Source organism: Pantherophis guttatus, chromosome 1 (genome assembly GCF_059756535.1).
Source record: "Pantherophis guttatus breed Tessera chromosome 1, ASM5975653v1, whole genome shotgun sequence".
Taxonomy (NCBI): domain Eukaryota; kingdom Metazoa; phylum Chordata; class Lepidosauria; order Squamata; family Colubridae; genus Pantherophis; species Pantherophis guttatus.
Window position 1 is genome coordinate 324,657,079 of NC_142063.1, and position 18,354 is coordinate 324,675,432.

The window sequence follows — 18,354 nt, forward strand, 5'->3', positions numbered from 1 at the left end:
AGCAAGGATCTCCTCAAAAGAGATTCTGCTTGTGCAGTCCCTTTTAGGATGACATGAGTTGTTCCTTCACTTCAGAAGTCCCAAAGGTGCTTTTTCAGGAGACAAATGGACTTTGTTTTTTCTTTTGAAGACGTTTCACTTCTTATCCAAGAACCCTGTGTCCTCAGGGTCACCAAACCTCCAAGTGCTTTAGTGACCCCTTAAAAGGATGCAAATGACCAGCTGTCTGCAAGGAATATAAATCCTTCCATTCCCCACTATCCTGTCAGAACTGAAGAAGCTTCTTGGATGAGAAGTGAAAGGTCCTCAAAAGAAAAAACAAGAAAGTCCAGTTGCCTCCTGAAAAAGCACCTTTGGGACAACCATGACCTGGATGACTGAGAATCTCTGACAGACTTTTAGCTGTACAGTTTGGGATGAACACCCTTTGAGTGGTGTGGAAGGGATTTCCAGAGAAAAAAAAGTATTTTATTTTATTTATTTTTATTTATTTATTTTTGTCAAGAAAGTATTTGGTAATAAGTTTAAGCATGGATTGGATACATAAAATAGATACAAATAGAAGAAACATTAGGACAGGGACAGTGCAGTGCTCTTATGCACACCCCTTATAATTGCAGACTACAGGAACCAGGAACACCACTCAGGTGACCCTGAGGACACAGATAAACCTCCAAGTGCTTCAACGACCCTCTGAAAGGATGCAAATAACCAGCTGTCTGCAAGGAATATAAATTCTTCCATTCCCCACTATCCCTGTCAGGGCTGAAGAAGCTTCTTGGATGAGAAGCGAAACGTCTTCAAAAGAAAAAAAAAACCAGAAAGTCCAGTCGCCTCCTGAAAAAAGCACCTTTGGGACAACCATGACCTGGATGACTGAGAATCTCTAACAGACTTCCCTTCAGAAGGAAATGGGCGGAAAGAGAAGCCGCACTGACTGAGGCCGCCTTTTGGTCAGGTAGCTAGTTCAGACACCAGTCAGTGGACGGGCGCTCCCCCCTCCCCCGCCTCCCCCGCTCCCTCAAGGTCTCTCTGGCTCTCTACGCCGCCGGCAACCGCCTCCCCCCCACCTCCCCCCCCCCAGTCTACGAGACGCCACGCCCCCTTTCTCTTCGCGCTAATTCCTTCAACCTCGAAGGCCACGCCCACCCCCAGCTCGCCTGCCCGGCTGCCCGTCGCTCGCTCCTCTTTGGCGCGCGGTGCATGCCGGGCAAGGGAAGGGGAACCGCGAGAGGAAGGGAGGGCTAGGCAGCCGTCGCGGCCTCGATGTCTCGGGGCGGCTCGGCGCCCGGCTGGGGCTGGTGGCCTCCGTCGCGGCGGCGGGGGCGGCAACAGCAACGGGCCAGGAGAAGGGTGGCCGCCGGTCCCGGCTTCCTGGAAGGAGCCTGGGCCTTTCCCGTGGCGGTGCTGGCGGTGGCGGGACTGGCGGCGGCGTCGCTCTCTTTGCTGGTGCTCGTGTTGGGCCTCTCCGGAGCTGCGCTCTCCCTGATCGTGGCAGCGGCGGCTGCGGGATCCTGGATAGTCTCCTCGGGAATAGGCGGCGGCAGCAAGGACCGGAGGGGGACCCCCTTGCTGACCCACCGCATCTCCTTTGCTTCCAAGAGTAGCGATACGGTCCTGGCCAACGGGGGGCCCTCCATGAGCTCCTCCTCGCCCGGACTGCTCGTGCCTGAAAGGAGGCGGGGGCAGATTTACGGGTAAGGGGAATTCACTGTACAGGAGCCCCTCAGCTTTTTTTCCCCTTCCTTCCTTCCTTCCTTCCTTCCTTCCTTCCTTCCTTCCTTCCTTCCTTCCTGTCTGTCTGTCTGTCTGTCTGTCTGTCTTTCTTTCTTTCTTTCTTTCTTTCTTTCTCTTTCTTCCTTTCTCTTCCTTCCTTCCTTCCTTCCTTTCTTTCTTTCTCTTTCTTCCTTCCTTTCTCTTCCTTCCTTTCTTTCTTCCTCCCTCCTTCCTTCCTTCCTTCCTTCCTTCCTTTCTCTTCCTTTCTTCCTTCCTTCCTTTCTTTCTCTTCCTTCCTTCCTTTCTTTCTTTCTTCCTTCTTTTTTCCTTCCTTCCTTCCTTTCTTTCTCTTCCTTCCTTCCTTTCTTTGTACCTTCCTTCCTTCCTTTCTTTGACGAGCCCTTGCTGAGATTTGCATTGCAATCTGTACATGCTCGTGTGCCTGTGGTGCCGGAATGGAGGGGGCACTTGGAACAGCGTTGTCTGGGTTCTTTTTGGGTCCTCCCCGTTGTGAAAGGGAAGAAGAGCATAAACTTGACCGGATAGATTCTTCTCCTTCCTTTGGGCACCCGCTAATATTCCAGTGACAACGCTTACACTTCCTTCAAACTTGGTTAAGGAACCACTGGAGAAAAATCAGGCTAGAACCTGGTTCTCTTCTCCCCATCTGCTTGTACACAATATGGTAAAACGTAGCTGTATACATTCAGACTGCATGCATATATTTGCGCAGCTCTTATTTGAGTGGGTATGTGTATATAAAACTATAAATACACACACATGCACACACACGCATATGTACATACAAACATACAGAGAGTTCTTAAAGCATATTTTGGACCAGGCAGTTGAGCTTAGTATTTGAACCTCTTATATGCAGAATGAGTCATTTCTTCTATAGAAGTTGGACTACTTTTTGCTGTTCATACCCGGCATTCTTTTTGTTCTTTCTGCTTTGTATCTTCTCCCATTTTATGGGCTTCCTGTAATTAATGGTAGGGTTGGGTTTTTTTTTGTAATTGTTAACAATTTCATTCAGTCCCTCAGGTTAGAGCCAGGTTCTCATCCCATCCTTTTCCCTTTACTGAGGCTCTTTTCCTTCCTCTCTATACACGTTTCATTTTGTTTGTCAGAGGTGGTTACTGTTTTGCTTGACCTTGGTTTTACGGAAATGAAAAGCAGAGGTTTGGAGAGATTGGGGTGCTTTATACTGCCTGGGGAAGAGGAATAATTTAATCATAGCATCTTCATCATACTATGTTTGATCTCTCAATTCATTCTGATATTAAACGTAGCTTGATTTCACTGCATTCCCCAAGACGCTCTTTTGTCCTTTCCCTCATCCATTACTATTGCCTTATCAGAGCTCTTGTCAGTTTCCTCTTCCATCTGTGCTCTGGGTTTCCCTGGTAGAGAAGCACAAATTCCCTTGCTGCTGCATGTGTCTATGACACGTTTGCCAGCTTTCTCATATTGTATTCAGACAAATGTGATGGAACGGAGAGAGTTGGAAGTCTAAGTGGATCTTGCTAGTAACTAAGAATCAAGGTTTTTCTCAAGGTTGTAAGCAAGGCTGAATGTATTAGCCGAGGTAAACAGCTATTCTGTGTGCATGACAGATGTTCTGTCCTTATTGTAAATCGGTATTCTCCAGTGATTCAGTTTTCACTTAAATTGGGTAATTAGATAAAAAATTCAACTCAAAAATAAGCAAATGAATTCCATGGCTGAAGTTTGCTGCAAACCATCTTGAATACATAATGCTATCACTTTCTAGATTTATTGATCTTCATGTTGATGTGCTGAGAATAGTGTGATAGATTTTCTATTTGCACTTTAAAATAACTTTATGAACTGATGGGAAGTGATATCTTTCTATTGCTGAATGAGAAAACAGGACTTAAAGCATTTTGGTTTTGTGTATCTATTCTTTGCTAACAAGAGTAATAAATGAATATAAAGGATGCTGTATATTTAGTCTGAGATGCGTTTCCTGCTGGCCTTTTGAACAGGAACAGTTTTGCTGCTTATATCATTTCTTCATTTTCTTTGATTACATGTTTTATTCTCCATTCTTTCTAGGGATCACCTGAGTCCATCCACTCGTTTTACACTGACTCCTCGGCGGCGCTATCCTATCCAGCAAGCCCAATATGCTGCGTTGGGAACCTTGCCTTCAATTTGCTGGGATGAGTATCGGCGGAAAAACAGGCTATCCATTCACCATTCTAGCATTGCCCACAGCCCTGTAACAGTGAAGATTGCTCGGCCAGAAAGCAGCATTGGCCGTTCTCCGCTGTGAGTTTGCTTCAGTAATTGCTTTTGGGCAGTTTTTAGGTTTGCAGGCTTGACTGCAGAAAGGGTCTTCTCTTGGAGTGATCCCATTTCTCTTCCTGATTTATAGTGATATATGTAAATGTTGTGGAAAGCCTGGCGATCTTCAAGCTATTTCCTTGTGGCCCAGTTACTTAGGACACATCTTGGTTAGTTGATTGGTGGAACTGACTGAGCTATTCCTCTTCCTGTCATCAGCCTCCACAATTCTTGGCCCTAAAATGTTTTCTTAACCACTCATCATATTACCTTAGAAGTATTTTGTGAGGTCACAAGTAAACCCTGAACTGATGTGAACAGACTGCCTATATTCAGCCAGATTTCAACTTGAATCCCATTGGATAGGTCCTGTGGGCATGAGGAATGGGTAACTTAGTTCCTGGGGCATCATATGAACAATGAGAGGAAATTCACATTCTTGTGACTGCTGTCATTTCATCTGACAGGTTGGAGCAGTTGGTTTCTCCTGTGGCTTTCTCTTCAACGTCTAATACTATCCTGGATCCATGTGCAAAAGAAACTGTCTTGAATGCTCTCAAAGAGAGCCGGAAGAGAGCTGTGGAGGAAGAAGAGGAGGACCAGAACTTTCCAAATGGTCAAGAGAACAAGAAGAGGTAACTAATGACTAATGGTCTCCTCCTGCATGCTGCAGAACAAGACTCCGGAAAGTTAGCACAGTAGTTAAACGCTTTGGTTAAAGTTGAGGGGAACTCAAATTAATCTGAACAAAACACTCTCTGAGACGGATCATAGCAATACTGATTACATAGGGGCATGTTTTAGTATTTTAATCCTCAGATCAAGATTCTTCCACATTCCTTGTAAAAGTTCTGTATGAGAAGTTTAGCAGGGTCTACACTACAACAAACAGATAATAGATTTGCAGCAAACATAGTTTTGTATGTAAACAAGCTGCGGCCAGGACTTGTTCTACAAAGCAACAGGGCTTAGAAGAATTAGAATGCTTGCACCAATATTTCCTCCAATACCTTCTGTAAATTAATATCAGATTACCCCACACTTTGACTCTAATTACTCTGTGACCATACTACTACCATGCTAATAATTGAAAAATCTGACAAAGGCAGGCAGGAATGAATGTACAAAATATGCACCTTATTATGGTTTGGGACATCTGATATCTAATGTTCTCTAACATCTGGAACAATCATTTTTGCCCATTATTTTTTGGGATATTCTTTTTATTTTGAATACAGATAACTTATTTTCAGAAATTGCAGTTGTATTTCTTGATCTTTTGATATAAAGCCAATAAATTGTTTCATAGACTTTGTACAAACTATTTTCAATAAGACTGCTATACTTGGAGAATTTTTTTCCCTGCGATGAAGGGTTATAGCACGTGCGATAATAGTACTGGAACTGCTACCATTACTCATGGCATTTTAAGTTTAAGTTTTAAATATTTTAAATATTAAATAACTTTTTCAAATTGTAATCTGTTTCTGATTCATCTTTGAAAAAATGCCAAAATGTGTTTTCTCTTCCTCTGATCAGCCTCCCTATAGATAGAATTGAACTTGTTCGTTATAGTGAGCTAGTTGAACCAGAGATCTTTGGGAATGCTGGTAGACTGAATGTGTTCTTGATCCCACCTGAAATCATTCTTTTAATCTTTTTTTATTTTCTGCAGGCGCCATGATAGTACTGGAAGTGGTCATTCTGCATTTGAGCCCTTGGTGGCCAATGGAGCACCTGCATCTCTTGTGCCCAAGTAAGTGCCAGGAGCTCTGCTGTGAATGAGAAATGTTTTCCTTTTATAGTGCTAACAAACGATCAAATAAATTCTGGAAAAGAGACAGAATATTTGCTTGGGGGACATGTTTAAACCCTTTTCTCCCTATTTGTTACTTCTCCTGTCAGTTGAAGGATTCAGATTATAGTGTGTGTGTGTGTAATTCAGTTAAATAAATTAGAGAAGTAGGTGAAGCAGACATTTTTAGGAAAGGTGGTAGAGAAAATGGGGACATTGCAACTCCAGAGGGTCCTGGAAGGAACAGGTTATCTGGATCCTTTCAGTCGGGTTGCAGGCCTGGATACAGGACTGAAACTGTATTGGTCACACTCATGGATGATCTCTGGCGGGAGCAGGATGGAGGTGGTGCTTCCATCTTTATTCTCCCTGTCCTCTCAGCTGCTTTTGATACCATCAATCATGATGTCCTTTTGGGCCAACTTGAGGAGTTGGGGTTGGACAGCAAAGTTTTGTGCTGGTTTACCTCCTTCCTTCAAGGCTGGTCCCAGTCAGTGTTGATAGGGAGTGAGAAGCTCCAACTCATGGGCCTTCCTTTATGGAGTGTTACAGGATTTGGTGCTCTCTCCGCTCCTTATCAACATCTACATGTAACTGCTGGGTGAGATCATCTATCTCCATGGGGTGAGGTATCACCAATATACTGATGACACCCAGTCATATATCTCCGTCCTGGGTGAATTGAGTATTGCAGTGGACATCGTTTTACAATGGCTGGAAGCCGAAGGATCTGGATGGGGAAACGGCAGACTTCAGCTTAACCGCGGTAAGTCCAAGTGGCTGTAGGTAGGCCCCTCTGTACCCAGGAGTTTATCATCTTTGGTCTTGGATGGAATTGTACTACCCCAGACAGACCTGATGCTTGGAGAGCTGATGGCCATGGCCGGAAGGGCCTTTGCCTAACTACATGTTGTGCTCCAGTTATGCCTTTTCCTGGACAGGGAGTCTCTATCTCTGGTCATGTCCTGATTGAACTATTGCAATGCATTCTACATGGAGCTACTTCTGAAAAGTATCTGGAAGCTTCAGCTGGCACAGAATGCAGCTGTCAGCGTTCTAAGAAATGCACCCATAGAAAACAGAACTCGGAGGTAGGCAGGTTCTTCAAAGAACAGTTTATTGGATATTTCATATTGGCACAACTGGTGGAAGCCGACTCTGGAATTTCCCGCATTATTCACCTAATTAAAAGTAAAAGTTTCCTCTTTCCCCCCAAGTCACTGGTCACACTGTCCATTCCAGGTGCTGGCCGGTTGCTGGGTTAGTTGCTCCTCCTCTGGCCAGCCACCTGTGAGAATGTCTTTGGTTCCCACAGGAAAACTTTATTGTTTTGGCTACAAAACCTTATCTAACTATTTCCCCCCTCCCTCCGTTGTGTGGCAACTCTGAAGCCTCCAAGATAGCTTCAGCCAGGTTCACTTCAGGGTTGACAGCAGCTGCACAAGCCATACTGGGTGCCTGAAGAAGAGCACATATAATACCCCTGCTCTGCAAACTGCACTGGGTACCATTTTGCTTCTGGGTCCAATTCAAGGTCTTAGGTATCATCTATAAACCCTGCATGGCATAGGACCAAAGTACCTATGGAACTGACTTCTCCCAATCTCATCAATGCATCGCAGGCAGGGAAAGTATGCTACAGACCCCATCAGTCGAAGAATTTTGACTGGTAGAGTCTAGGAAGAGAGCCTTCTCTGCCATTGCCCCTGCTTTATGGAACATCCTGCTCCCAGAAATGAGGAAAGCCCCCAATCCCTTGGCCTTCTGCAAAGGGATCAAAATTCTGTGAACTTGCATGTTGGGGCACAGAGAACCATGCAACCATGGGGCTGGCTAGTCCCTTGAGAGCCCCTCCCTCCTATAATAATCCAACATTAAAAGGCCATTTTAGATTTGATTTTTAATTTTAATATTAATTTTTCTATGTCATTTTACTTGCCAGTTATATTGTACAGCACCCTGAGTCCTTCTTTGGGAAAGCTTGGGGGAGTCTAGAAATACGAAAGATGAATATATAAATAAGATTTTAAATATCTGGTTAAAGAGATTTAGTTTCACAGATCTTTCAAAGGTAGGGGTGTGAGCTGAGCATTTTTATCTTTCATACTTCTAGAAAACATATAAAAATATATTTATGAAAGATAAATACATATATAAGATTTTAAATACCTGGCTAAAGAGAGATAGCTTCACTGAGCTCTTGGGAGAGTGCATTCTGTACTTTGAAGTTATGGAAGAGAACGTGATTTCTTTTGAGTTGGATAAATGGGCTCTGAAAGCTGGAACATAATTCCAAGGGCTTTTTCCTGGAGAGAAGATTCCAGTTTGGCTCTGCTGGAAATGTATTCTGTAGTCTTTGTGCTTGTAAACCATAAGAAGCAAGGTAAGTTTCTTCATTGCACTTTGGAAGTTGTGCTTCTGCAAAATGCATCTAATTGTCTTGCAGCAAACCTATAACAGCTGTCTCTTTTCATAGACCTGGCTCTCTGAAGCGGGGACTTGTTCCTTCCCACTGCCTAGAAGATTGCTCCTCTAAGAGATCGCGCACTTCTTCCCTCAGTTCTGTGAATAGTCTGTCTGTGGGTGGTATACCAAGCTCCATCCGCAATGCTATTGCCAGCTCATACAGTTCTACCAGAGGTCTCTCACAGGTACATTGTTAGATGATTAACTCCTTTAATGCATAAGATACTGTAGGTATTTCCCAGTTGTATTTCCCAGAACAAAGATGTGATGATAACTTGCTGTTCTCTTGAACAAAACTTGATTAATCTGCATACAAATATTAGTTTCTGTGTTCTCAAATTAGAAGAATAAATATAGCAATAAAGGATTTTACTCTTAAAATGTAAAAATATGACTGCAGATCAGTGAAGTTTAGTTTGCCAGTTTTCATAAATTATTGTAAAATGATCTATGAATTCAATCCAAGATTTTCATGGGATCTGATATGGAGTATGAATGGAAGGTATCAGAAGAGGGTCTGGAGTTGCCTACTTATTTGGTGGATTTATCAGAGGTGGACAAACCTTGCTACTGATTTGTATGCTGAAAGTTACACTACTCCATTAAATCCTTTCACGTAGTCTGATAATTGTTATCCAGGTTGTTTACTAAGATCCTAGTGACTTTGACAGTCCCAGTTGGCAGCTGAACCTGCAGGGCACATATGGATATCCATACCTGGTGATATCTTCATCACATATCCATCCAAATAATAAAAGTGGAGTATGTGCAGCCTCTCTTGAATTGTTCAAAGGTCCTTGGTTTTATACCCATCAGCCATTGCAGAAAATGATCAGGGCTCTTGTAGGCAACAGACAGAATTAGAAAAGCCCATTAGAATCAAACAGCCAGGAAATCTGGCAATCTAGCTGACAGTTCCACAAAACCTGAAGGTAGCCAGCTGCTATGGCTATACTTGGGCAGATTCATCAGGGGAGTAAGTCTAACTTTTTCCTCACAACAAATAAGCCTACTGAATGCTGATCTATCCAGGCAGAGTCTACCAAGAGACTGAGACAAGGAGATACAGTTGAGTTGGGGAACCTAGTAGAGCAACAATATTACAGGGGCCAGCAGTTGGATAGGGGTTGAAGAATAAAAGTGGCATGAGGGATTCCAAGGCAAGTTTATTATAACTGTATAGGTTTTAGATGGCAGCGTTTAATCATGGAAAATCCTTTTTGCCATTCACTTCCCGTGTAAGTAGATCTCAAAAGGGATTACATTAATTTAATTTCCTCTCTATATAAATGTTCTGCTTAAAACCTAAATAAGATATTGAAAATATTCTTCTTGTTTCCAATAGTATTTCATGCTTTATTTTCTCTCCTTTAGCTATGGAAGAGAACGGGACCAAGTTCCTCTCCTCTTTCCAGCCCAGCATCCTCTCGGTCTCAGACACCTGAAAGGCCTAACAAGAAAGCAAGATATCCCAGTTCCAACATCACGTAAGGGCAGCTTTTCTTTACCCTTTTTGATATTCCTTAGACTTACGGTTCTCAGTAGCTGGAAGGATGCAATTCTTTTGAGGCCTCTTTCTGGTAGATACTCTGGTTTCCATAAACTTGCCTTTTTTTGTGTTTTCAAGCCAATGTTGACTTCTGGCAACTGCCTGCAGAAATCCATACAGTTTTCTTGGCAAGATTTAAAAGTGGTTTTGACATTGCCTGCTTGCTAGGGCTGAGAGTGAGTGACTGGCCCAAGGTATCCAGTTCACTTTATGCCTAAAACAGCACTCAAACTCAGAGTCTCTCAGTTTCTAGCCTGATGCTTTAACCACTATATCAGCAGTTGGTGCTCTCTAAATATATCTACGGCATATGTTTCATCCCTCCCCTTGTTTAATTGCAAAGTTAACCAAGACATCTTTCCTGCGTTTAAACATATTGTGAAGATCAGTCTTCTGCAAAAAAGAGAAGGTTTTTGCATGTGATTTTTAATAGGCAAGATCCTGTCTGAGCTTTTATGGGGTGGGGGGTGTATTTATTGAAAAGAGAGTTGACTATTAAATAAAAAGCATTTTCCATGACATTTTACCAAACTGCATTTCTGAACTTTACCTAACCATTAGATAAATTGAAAGAGCTAGCAATGATTTGGGTTGTTGTCTTGCAATCTGTTGCTTGAAATTTTTTGTTACTATGGGGTCTTCAGAGCAACACACTCGGGCGACTGCTTTCATAAGATGCCTGCTTGCATTATCCTGAGAATCTCCTCAAACCAACATCCAAAGGGTAGATGGCCAGCTACTGTCCATAAAATGAATGACAATAGTATATGGGAGGAAGAATGGTAGGGATGAGGGAAGCAGATCATCCTCCTATCTCTGACTGTCCCTCTGCAAATCTTCGAGCCAGAAGTTCAAAAGAAATTGCTTAAGCATTCTCTTTCACTTGCTTTCTCCTGTTGCTACAGTGAAGAAGAGCCTCAGAAATCCAACTCGCAAATGCCTGTGACAGCAGACAAAGAGACAGAGGAAGAGAAGAGTAAGTTCTGGGGGTGGGATGGGCCAAGAAGGATTGGAGAGCAAAATGGAGGGGCCGCTTTGAGTCTGGGGTGTGACGGGAGGATCCTAAAACAAAAAAGGTAAATAAAAATTACATTGTCAGTAAGGCGGGAGAATGCCTCTGTTTCACAACAGAGTGACAAATGGATTGACATGACTTTGCAGTTGCTCAGAATTTTAAAAAATCACCTATGCAATAATGGCAAAGTAGTGTTTCAATATTTCAGATCTATATTCTGAGTCCCAGTTCTTTACCTGTGAAGACTGCTAAGAGATCTTAGCACTGTATTTTTCTTCCCTCTGTTGAATGCTTTCTAATCAATTGGGAGGTTTTGTTAAGAACACTTACAGAATATATTGATATCTCTGAGGAAATATTGAAATTTTAATTGATAATACTGATTCATATAAATATTCTTACTGTACACCAGCCTAGCTTCGTTCTATTTACTTTTTTGAAGCCTCTATGTTCATATTATGCTTGTCTGTTTTTAAGTCTTCAAAGATTTTGTGTTTAGACATAGATCATTACTACTGCAGAAGCCTGAGCTGCTTCTGATTGGGTAGCCACATGCATAACTTGTCAACTTGGTCTCAGTTTCAGAATCACCCTTGAAGAATAAAAGCAACTATGTGAGTTCACCATCTTCATCAGGAAGCAATGGCAAGCGCAAGCGGAAGATTCAGCTACTTTCAGCTCATCATGGAGATAATTTTGCCTTGGTATGACTCTTCAGGGACTTCTTTCTTTCCCTCCTTTTTTCCAGGAATAAGAATTGTTGAGTACATAGTTGAGTTGAGTACGGAAGACACCATATGGCAGGTGATAAAGTATCCAGCCAAGAAGACAAGATAGTTAGATTGAGTAGGATGGGTGTTGCTAAGCTTTTGACTTTAGTCAAACACACCACATCCCTTGATGCCTGAGAAAAAAGTGGGAAGCACTAAATTCATGTAATCTTTAGGTTTATTTATACATTCCCAGAGCTAGGGGAAGAACACCTCTGTCTTTTGTTTGGTGCTATTTATGAAAGTGCTGTTTTGCGCCTTCAGAACAAATGCTTAAGATGTTGTTTTCTTGGCAGCCTCCACCACCTCAACTGGGCTATACAGTCACCCCAGAAGACTTGGATGCAGAGAAGAAAGCAACACTACAGTGGTTCAACAAAGTCTTAGAAGAAAACATTGGTAGGTGTTCTTGTTGTCTGCTCCAGGCTGTCCTTTGGGAATCTACCCCCCAAATAAGAGATTTATACAAACTAAATAGGGGGTGCGATGGCTCAGGGGTTAAAGACACTGAGCTTGTCAGCTGGAGAGCTGACAACCTGGGTTCAGAGACCCAACAGAGTGAACTCCTGTTACTTGCCCCAGCCCCTGCCCGTCCAGCAGTTCGAAAGCTTGCAAATGCAAGTAGATTGATAGGTGGGAAGGTGACTTTGGTGGGAAGGTAACAGCGTTCCGTGCATCTTTGGCATATAGCCATGCTGGCCACATGACCACGGAAATTGTCTTTGGACAACACTGGCTCCCTCATCCAAGAAACACGGATGAGCACCATGTCCTAACGTCGGTCACGACTGATTGGGAAATCTTTACCTTTACAAATGAAAAGTGGGTAATGAGAGTGACTTTCTTTCTGTGCAGGTCTTCTTTGTCTTCTTTGCTTGTTCTGTTGGTTCTTGCTAGTCAGATTCATTAGTTGGCTTTAATGTCAGCAGATGCTAGATAGTGGATTCTAGTGACTTTGAAATTGCCAGAAAGCTCTGATGGTTTTCCCAACAGATTCTACCCCAAGCCCACCCGTGGAGACCACCTCTTCATCCCAAACTTTGAACTTTCCACTGATCTCCACCAAACCAACACCTGTGTCATTGCCCATCTCTACTGCCGCAACCAATCCCCTTCTGGAGAGCTTGAAGAACATGCAAGAAGGAAAGAGCTCTTCAGCACAAGCAGGTGAGCAATTTCAGAGGGAAAGGGGCATTCATTGCCTGCCTTTGAAGAACATTGGAGTGCAATAAAAGGCCTGTGGTCTGAAACTTGTGGATCTGAAACTGTTCTTAAGTATTCAGCAGCTTCCTATAGAATTGGATGTTGATGAATGAATGCAAGGGGATGAGGACTAAATTTCCTGTAAATAATCTAGGCCTAATCTGGTGACTCTAGAGAGGGATAGGGTTAGAGTTTTGATTTATGTTCATTAAAATATGGATGGTTCCATTAAAAAGTTTATTCTGAGTATTCTGTGTCAGAATACAGACTCTTGCTTCCCTCTCTTCCTTTACAAAGAGCCAGAAGCAGGCTGAACTTCATAGCCTTAAAGCTTAGCTTTAAAAAAAAAATCAGATGGTCCCACAAATTCATGAATTCCTTGTATTTATAATGCAGGAACTATTCAGCTAACATGTTTAACTGACAAGGCTGTTCCTTTCTCCTCTTTAGCCACAGGGGAAAGGCAGAAGCAATTTAAGCTGGCAAGTATGCATTTTTCCATACAGAAAAAGGATTGTTCCTCACCTTCTTCATAAGGAAAAATGTTCTCTTTCTTTTAAAATATTTTTTACAGTTATTAAGAGAAAAGGACTAGAGATCTTCTTGCCCACCAAAGTTTCTGGAGACCAGAATGCAGGCTTTCCCTGAACTCAGTTCTTTACTCAGATGTTGGAGATACTTGAACTCCTCAGGCCTGGCAAATTGCCAGCTTTGTTTTTACTTTTGAGAAATTCCTTCCTCCAGGGACCTGTTCAGTCCATTCATTGGTTTTCTTTTAAAGAACTGGAGTATGTTCTTTTTAGGAGACATTTAGAGCAGTGAGGGGTTCTTGGTGCTCTCTGATCTTGGTTGTTTTCTTGCAGACATTTCATCACCCAAACTAGGTAACATCATGATGTTACCTGGTTTGGGTAATAAACATCAGCAAGAAAACAAGCAAGCTCAGAGAGTACCAAGGACCCCTCATTTCAACCCTGAGTTACAAATATTCTCCTTTCTTGGCTCATTTAGAGTAATTTGGAAAATTCTTAAACAATGTTTTTAATGTTCAGTTTTATAGAATTTTAATCAGCTTTTTATCTGATTTTATCAGAATTTCTAATTAGATATAATCCTGTTAAACTAGTTCCTGAATGCCAAATAGCTGACTGTTACAGACCATTTTCTGGAGATTAACAAACAGAATGGCCTATATCACACAAGAGAGGATAAAATAGATTGTGAAATGTTTATAATGCAACCTAAAGAAATGTTCTCCACACTCCATCCATGCTGGACAATAAATCCGAAATATTTTTGCCTTTTTTATTTATCCAGAAATTTAATTCTTTAATTTCAGGTATTTAATTCTTGAGCATCTCCCCTGGTTGTAGTGACAGATTAGATTGTTTAAGAGGGTTAAAGTATGGAAATTTCACCCTTTTCCTCTGTCTATAAAAAAGCAAAACAAATTCTTTTCTGCAGTAAATACAGAAGGAGGAGAGAAGTTAACATTTATGTATTCCAGATTGTCTGATGTAAATAAATAAGTTTTCTTAATGGTTTACTGTGGAACAGTGTCTCCTAATTACAGTAATGGAGTGCTTTCTCCCTTTTCCCTTCTCTCCCCTCCAGCCAAGACAGTTCCAGGGACTACAGGCAGCCCTCAGCTACCAGCTTTCTCTGCCTCACTGGATTTGAGCTCCTCTGTGACAGTGACATCCCCTAAGCCTCTGGCTCTCAACGCACCTGTTTCCACTGCTGCTCCTCCTTCAGGCACTTCCCTCCCCACCAGTAGCGCAGGCAGTTTGGTGACAGCTGCTTCTGAGCTGGGCCATACTCCAGCCAGGCCCTCATCTGCTCCAAAACCCAGCATCCTTTTTGGGATCCTCACAAGTCCTTCAGCCGACAAACCTCCAGCTGCAACAACGCCATCATCTTCTGTGCCCAGCACGGTGCCTGTTTTCAAACCAGTGTTTGGCAGCCCAGCAAAAAGTGAGAACTTTGGCTTCTCAACAAGTGGCACCACTGTGGTTTCTGCCACTGCGCAATCTGTGCCTTCTTTGGCACCTCCTGTTGCTCCCAGCGGCATATTCAAACCCATCTTTGGATCACTGTCCACACCAGCAACTGCTGTCCTGCCTACCACCACATCATCTTCTCCCTTCACATTCAGTCAGGCCCCTCAGCCAGCAGCATCGTCTGGCCTTCCTGCCATCAATGCCTCGAGCAGCTTAGGGCTCCCTGTTCTCCCAGACGCCACTGTTACCACCTCGGTGTCACCCCCTGGAACAGCAAGCGTGACATTTGTCTCCATGAGCAAACCTGTGTTCAGTTTTGGGCCAGACATCCCATCCCCTGCCACTGCCCCCAACAACAACAGCAGCAATAACACTCCTGCCACTGTTGTCTCCACGCTGGCATCCCAGCCCATGCTATTTGGGGCTGCACCCAATGCCAGCACAGCTGCCATGTCCCTTTTCCAGTTTAGCAAGCAAGCTGCTCCTACAGGCGCCGCTGTCAATCTCTTGGCGCCCTCCAGCACCACTAACTCAGCTCCCACTATTGCTGCTGCTGCTGCTGCTGCTGCCGCCGCCACCACAGCTAATACTTGCTTCAGCATTTTTAGTGGCAGCAGCAGCAGTTCCACGCAGGCTTCTTCAGCACCATCAGCCACCACACAAGTTCCACTGACATTTGGATCTTGCACCTCTGCGTTCAGCAGTACCTTTGGGGCTGCCTCAAAACCACCCCCTCCATACCCTGCAGCTACAAGCCAGCTGGCTTTTGATTCAGGTGTCTCTGAGGGCCAACAGGCAGCTCTCAAGCCTCCGGCAGCAGGACCCCTGAACTTTGGGACTCCTTTCAGCTTCACTGGTTCAGTAGCCCAACCTGCAGCCCAGCCAGCATTTGGTAGCTCTTCGCAGACCCCTTTTGGAGGGGCTGGCCCCTTGGCATCTTTTGGAGCCAAAAGTACTTCCCAGCCAGCATTTGGAGTTGCATCGTCCATCTTTTCTTTTGGGACAGCCACCACATCCAGCACTCAGACTACGAGCAGCAGCACAGGAAGCTCTGTGTTTGGAGGGTCAGCCCAAGCTCCGTTCACCTTTGGGGCATCGAATCCCCCAGGTGTGGCAGGCAGTGCTTTTGGTGTTGGTGCCAGCGCTACAGGCACAGGAGTGCCCACAGTTGGATTCAGTTTCGGCAGTGGGCAGAGTGGAGCTGCAGAGGGAGTGACACCCTTTGGAACTTCCTTGGCACAAAACCCTCTGGGTGCCCAGAACCAAAACTCTGCCTTTGCTTTCAGCATCCCAAGTACACCTGAGAGCAAGCCAGCATTCGGAGGTGAGTCCCCTTTGCTTGGCCTCTTGCCTGTTCAATACTCCTACTTATTATTCCGGGGTGGCGGGGGGGTGTTGCTCGGGTTTTTTTTGTAGTTTTGCTATTCTGGTGGGCTGTTTTGATTCCTAGGGCGTGGTCTAGAGAGGGCATGAGAGTAGGTGAATTCGTATTTCTGCTCAGGAAGACACATGCAAAGATTTTTCAGCTCTGACCAGATTCTGTTTCCATTCTGTCTCCTAAATCCAAGTCTCATTTCCTTCGGCTCTTATTTGTTTCCCTGTGCTCACTACAACAAACATTGCTTTAAGTGCAGGTGATTGAGATGAATAGACTTGAGCCCAATTTAGGCGGCCATAGATTGGACCAAGTTGCAGGTGAGGAAATGAAGGAAAGGCAGGCATTTCTGGGCCGACGATGCCTTGGCTGATTTTGGGAGGAAAGTAGAATGGAGGTGAAAGGGCTGATAGACTCCTTTGCTGTTCTTGTATTGGGATAAAACAATCATCTTTTGTATAAAACATTCAGAGAAAGTGGTTCCTGTCATTCAAGTGTGTCTGACAATGTCAGGCAGGGATTGGTGATCTTGTTTCTCCATAATGTGACTTTGTTCTCCAATAGACACTTTGCTTTGCTACTATTTTGTGATTAGGAACTCCCACACCTACATTTGGGCAAAGTACACCTACACCAGGTGGTGGCACAGTAGGGAGCTGCAACCTTTCCTTTGGAACACCCAACACCCCCGCCTTTGGAGGAGGGACACCTGGTTTTGGTAAGGATTTGGAAGTTGATTCTATTACAAGTCTTTTTGCAACATTTAGAATGCAGGGATCAGACAGTAAAATAGTTAAATCGCTGCAGAACAATTTTTGTTTGTTTTGTGGGTCTGGGGATGAGAGGATTTAAAACAAAATGCATTATTAATGCAAGGGTTAACATCATAGTTCTAAACCCAAAATTATTGTGGCATTATCATGGATATTGCCAGATGTTGATGGCACATTCTTCGAAAGAGGCTAGAGATTAAAAATCAGTCATGAGTAACAAGTTATGCAACCCCACAAGTTACTTGGCGTACTTTCTATGCCCAAACAGCCTTTGTGAAAAGGCTGAAGGGAGACCTTTTACTTTTCTGTCCCTCCAGGGCCAGCGACAGGCTCCTTCTCCATTGGAGCAGGATCCAAGACAGGAACTCGCCAACGGCTGCAGGCCCGGAGGCAGCATACTCGTAAAAAGTAACCAGGAGCAGCTTCCTGCCTGGATTTCAACTCCCAGTTGATCTGCTGACAGATCCTCCTAATACCGTACTACCCAAGGAAGACTTATTCAGCTGGACTGTCCTGGGAGTCTCTTTTTCTATAACAACCACGGGAAGCTATTCTGGATCAAAGAGTGATTTTTACCCCTTCAAACGGGATAGGAGAAACTTAAGCCCTTTTTACTTGAACAGTCTATGGCTGAGTCTGGATGAAAAATTTGTACATATCCTCTATTTTCCCTTCTCCCTGTGGACCTCTCCCATTAATCTTCCCTTCTTTCTCTGTTCTTAACTTCATTCCTTTTTGGCTGCTTAGTGAAGGGTGTCGGGGAAAGTATTTGGCTTGCAGCCATATAAACATTTCTGATTGAAACCAACTGTTAGCTCCCATCCTCAGTTTCTTCTCTCTTTGGGAGCCTTTTCCAGAGAATCTTCAGGGCTTCCTTGATCCAAATTCACATCAAAATACGGTCCACAGAAAGACCCCCTCTGTCCTATTAGGATAGCCACCCTGTCTTGCCAATGCTTTTTGGCTTCATGTGGTTTTAGCACTGAGTTGGGATGTTAATCATTGTTAGCTGTGGCTACAGAGCCTAACAGCAGAGATGTAGTTGGATAGCAACATGAAATGGAGAAACATCTTGGTATCGGAGATCCAGGGGGAATCTCCCTCACTGGTCTGCTTTTTCCATGACCGTTTGGTGAGGAAGATGGTGCCATTCACCCCTACAGCTTTTCATTTCTGCAGCCTTTCCTTTCCCTCTGCCCTCCTCCCCCCCTTCAAATGTCTGTGTTTTGCTCACAGTATGTTTGTGTTCTTTTTTTATTGCTCTGTGAATTGAGTTTGGAGGAAGAATTGAATTGTATGTGTGGCGGCATGTTGGTAATGCCGGACTTGTTGTAAACATTTTTCAGGGTACCTGTCTCCAACGGAGACGAACCCTGCCT

The 18,354-nt window shown here is 43.8% G+C and overlaps 1 protein-coding gene across 1 annotated transcript; it reads left to right on the top strand.

The window, feature by feature from the left end:
• Nucleotides 1-1,116: 1,116 nt before the first annotated feature.
• Nucleotides 1,117-17,526, top strand: POM121 (POM121 transmembrane nucleoporin). The gene is made up of 13 exons (XM_034421061.3): nt 1,117-1,697; nt 3,799-4,014; nt 4,497-4,664; nt 5,705-5,785; nt 8,301-8,475; nt 9,665-9,777; nt 10,745-10,815; nt 11,434-11,558; nt 11,921-12,023; nt 12,618-12,791; nt 14,442-16,151; nt 16,798-16,920; nt 17,293-17,526. Exons 1-13 carry the CDS (start codon nt 1,267-1,269, stop codon nt 17,385-17,387), a joined length of 3,585 nt encoding a protein of 1,194 aa, XP_034276952.1. The 5' UTR covers nt 1,117-1,266; the 3' UTR covers nt 17,388-17,526.
• Nucleotides 17,527-18,354: the final 828 nt, after the last annotated feature.

Excerpts from the sequence above, each read along its gene's own strand:
- POM121 (XM_034421061.3), top strand. The coding sequence starts at position 1,267 with ATGTCTCGGGGCGGCTCGGCGCCCGGCTGGGGCTGGTGGCCTCCGTCG. Across the intron at positions 1,698-3,798 it reads AGGCGGGGGCAGATTTACGG|GGATCACCTGAGTCCATCCA; the intron begins GTAAGGGGAATT and ends CATTCTTTCTAG. Across the intron at positions 5,786-8,300 it reads CCTGCATCTCTTGTGCCCAA|ACCTGGCTCTCTGAAGCGGG; the intron begins GTAAGTGCCAGG and ends CTCTTTTCATAG.